The sequence below is a fragment of the Monoraphidium neglectum genome (genome assembly GCF_000611645.1).
Source record: "Monoraphidium neglectum strain SAG 48.87 unplaced genomic scaffold scaffold01124, whole genome shotgun sequence".
In the NCBI taxonomy this organism is placed as follows: Eukaryota; Viridiplantae; Chlorophyta; class Chlorophyceae; order Sphaeropleales; family Selenastraceae; genus Monoraphidium; species Monoraphidium neglectum.
This window is the reverse complement of record NW_014012504.1, coordinates 1-3,457: the sequence shown is the minus strand read 5'-3', so window position 1 is coordinate 3,457 and position 3,457 is coordinate 1. Positions and strand designations below refer to the sequence as shown.

The 3,457-nt window shown below is 67.3% G+C and overlaps 1 protein-coding gene across 1 annotated transcript; it reads left to right on the top strand.

Moving 5' to 3' along the window:
- Nucleotides 1–536: 536 nt before the first annotated feature.
- On the top strand, nucleotides 537–3,234 carry MNEG_6733 (3-ketoacyl-CoA synthase 4; the record flags this gene model as incomplete). The annotated part of the gene is made up of 9 exons (XM_014044791.1): nucleotides 537–605; nucleotides 803–915; nucleotides 1,246–1,294; nucleotides 1,549–1,689; nucleotides 1,868–2,051; nucleotides 2,275–2,395; nucleotides 2,693–2,764; nucleotides 2,956–3,095; nucleotides 3,218–3,234. The coding sequence occupies 9 exons, from the start codon at nucleotides 537–539 to the stop codon at nucleotides 3,232–3,234; spliced, it is 906 nt and encodes a 301-aa protein (XP_013900245.1).
- Nucleotides 3,235–3,457: the final 223 nt, after the last annotated feature.

Sequence of the window (3,457 nt, the reverse complement as noted above, 5' to 3'; positions counted from 1 at the left end):
TTTGTTTGACCCTATGATGCGGTGGTACGGCGCGGCAGCTCTGTGTTGGCGATCGGGGGGCATGCGCGGGCGTGACTGGGCGCTGCGCTCTGCGCCGCAACTGGACCCTCCCTCACACACTTTTTGCCCGGGGCAGACTTCACGGTCGACATAGCGGTCAAGTATATCTACCGTGGGTACACGGCAGTATGGAAGCACCTGCCCAAGGTCGCATTGCTGGCCATATCGGCCACACTTGGGGTGAGACCGCACGCTGGCTTGCGAGGCGCCCCTGCCCGAGTGCTCGCTCTGCGGAAGCTGCGGCAAACGCGGCGCCTGGGCAGGCGCGCCGCGGCCGGCTTGCGGCAGCGCCGCATGGTGACCATGTCAGCAGCCTGTGCGAGGGCCGTACCCTTCAGGGATGCGCCAGCGGCGTCATCCCCTCGCAATCTGGACCAGTAGCCAGCCGCCCAGCCCTCGCCGCCGCGGGCGGCGCCCAGCCCTCTCTCAGCTGTGGCCCCCTCCGCGTCGCCCCCACGCAGCTGGAGCTATGCAACATGCTGCGTATGGGGCAGCTGTCCGCCCTCTGGAGCGTCGCCCAGGCCACGAACCTCACAATCAACCTGGTGCGCCGCTGGGAAAGGCGCCACCCGCCTCGTCCCGCCGCGCCGTCCCGCCGCGCCCCGCACGCCTGCGGCCGCCCCTCGACGAGCCGCCGCCCGCCATTGGCGACGCTGCTCGAGCGGCCCTGTCACAGGCGGCTGAGCGCCCCTCGCCCCGCCGCTTGCTGCGCCGCGGCGGCGGATCTTACCTGCGCCCGCAGGTGACGGTGGTGGCGTGCTGCTCCATGCTGGTCGCCGCCATGCTCAGTTTCTTCCTGCTGCAGACGCGGCCGGTCTACCTGGTGGACTTTGCGGTGCACAGGCCCGCCGACAGGTGGGCCGGCCCCGTCGTGCGCGGCCACGACGGGGTTCAGTGCACGGGGTTCGCCGGCGCGTCTGGGAGAAAACGCACGCTTTGCGTGCTGGGTGCGTTGTGTTTGGGGCCGTGCTATGAGCGTTTGTGGTTCGAGGCGCAGAGGGCAGGGGCCCGTGGCCTGTCGGGTATTGCAGCTGCCGTCATGGATGAATTTCGGCACCTGCCAATGTTAACGTGGAACAAGCGGGGTCAATCAGATTCAAAAGGCGTGCCTACGGCGCTTGCGGTCCCCTCCCATCGCGCTCGCTGACCCTTTGTACCACCCCTCACCGCCCCCTCCCCCCCCAGCTGGAAGATGGACAAGGTCTCCCACATGCACAACACCGCCGAATGCGGGGTGAGGGGGGCGCCTCGCGCCTGCCCTGCGCAGCATCCCAAGGCCACGCCGGCGCTGTCAGTGCAGCAGCCCAACCCCTGCACCTTGCATGTGAAAGCGCCGCCCGTGCTCTGAACCCCGGCCCTCCCCGTAGCACGCGCACCCTAACTCCCACCCCCCTCGCCTCGCAAGCCTCATCCTGCGCCCCGAAATACATCCAACCCCCGCTGATAAGCCCGCCCCTCCACAATCGCCCCCGCACGATCATCCCGCAGAAGTTCACGCCGAAGAATGTCGAGTTCCAGTCCAAGATCCTCGCCCGCAGCGGCCTGGGCGACGACACGTACCTCCCCCCAGGCCTCAACGCCAAGCCGCCGGCCATCTCCATGAGCGACGCGCGCTGGGAGTTCGAGCAGGTGCGGCGCAGGCGCCCACGCCCGTTGTAGGCCTGGGGTCTACTGGCGACCCAGGCCGACCCACAGCCTGCCGCGGTGCACGGTTCTCGAGGATACTTTGTTGGGTGCACGACCCGCGCGCGATGAAAGCCCCTGTCGCCTACTGACACCTGCTTTTTCGCCCGGTGTTGTACCGCAGGTGTGCTTCAGCGCGATCAAGGAGGTGCTGGGTAAGGCTGGCGTGCAGCCCCGCCAGATCGGCATCGTCATCGTCAACTGCTCCCTGTTCAACCCCACCCCCAGCCTGAGCGCCATGATTATGAACCACTTTAAGATGGGCTCCAACACCATCAACTACAACCTCGGGGGCATGGGCTGCAGCGGTGGGTGCCCGCGCGCCGCGCAGCGCCCCCGGCGCGGCCCAAACACCCCTGCCGCGCTGCGCTCGAAACGCGTTGCCGTTGACGCGAGACGCCGCTTCTCTTCCGTCCAAAAGTTGTCAGTCGGGGCCGCCCCAGCGCGCCGGTCCTCCTGTGCGCGCTGCCCGCTCCCTTACTTGAGCCCCCGCCGGCCCTGCCCTGCCACCCTTCTTTGACGCACACCCAGCCGGCGTCGTCTCCATCGACCTGGCGCGCCAGATGCTGCAGCTTCTGCCCAACTCCTACGCCCTCGTGGTATCCACCGAGAACATCACACAGAATTGGTACACCGGCAACGACCGCTCCATGTGAGCCCCCCCCCCCTCGTGTACGCGAGCGCGGCGCGGCCCCTAGGGTCTCAGGCTTGACACAGCGTTTGTGGCTGCCACAATGGGAACGTCTTGTTGCTACAACGTGTGCTGGTGCTGTGCTTATGGCAAACCCATAAGCACCGGTTCTACGGGTGGGGCTGACAACAATGTGACATGCATGTGAAGGCGTGGACAGAGAGGCCCTAGGCCGCGCTTATTTCAAGGAAAAGTGCTGTGCCTGGCCGCCGCAGGTGTTGACGACCCCCACCGCCCCCTCACCCCCCTGCACCCCAGGCTCATCCCCAACTGCCTCTTCCGCGTCGGCGGCGCCGCGATGCTGCTCTCCAACAAGCGCAAGGACAGCTGGTGCGCGCGGCTTCACCTTGGCTGCGGCCCTGCACCTTGCCTTCCCCATCTCGCACCCCCAATACACCATACTGCCTCGTATCGGTTGCGGTGTGCACACACCAGAGCCCACTGTAGCTCCTTGGACGCGCTGCCTCGTGACACTCGAAAGCCGCCAAAACACCCAACCTCGAAAACATCGACGACGACAGGCGCGCCAAGTACGAGCTGCAGCATGTGGTGCGCACTAACCTGGCCGCCAACGACGCGGCCTTCACGTGCGTGTACGAGGGCCAGGACGAGGACGGCCACAGGGGCGTGCGGCTCAGTAAGGAGCTCATGGCCATCGCAGGTGGGGGCGGGTCCCATGGTTGCGATCCCACGGTTGGGGCCCTCCTCTCGTGCTTGCCTGTGGGTGCCCAGTGTGCTGGTTTGGGTGGCAAGCCGCCACGCGCTGGTGTCTTGCCGGGGCAGGCCAGGGGCCCTGGTGACGGGCGCGGGACCGGGCCTTGCCACGGTCTCCAACGCCTGACTTGGGGTTGGCGCACCTGGGTGGGCATACGGCGGCGTCGCCGGCGATCCCGACACCCTGCACACCCGTGTGCCGTGCGGCGCTGGACCGCCATGATCGTCCCGGCCCTGCAGCGGCGACACCATTATGCGCCCACCCACACACCCACCCTTTCCTTGCACCCCATGATGGGTCCCCACGCC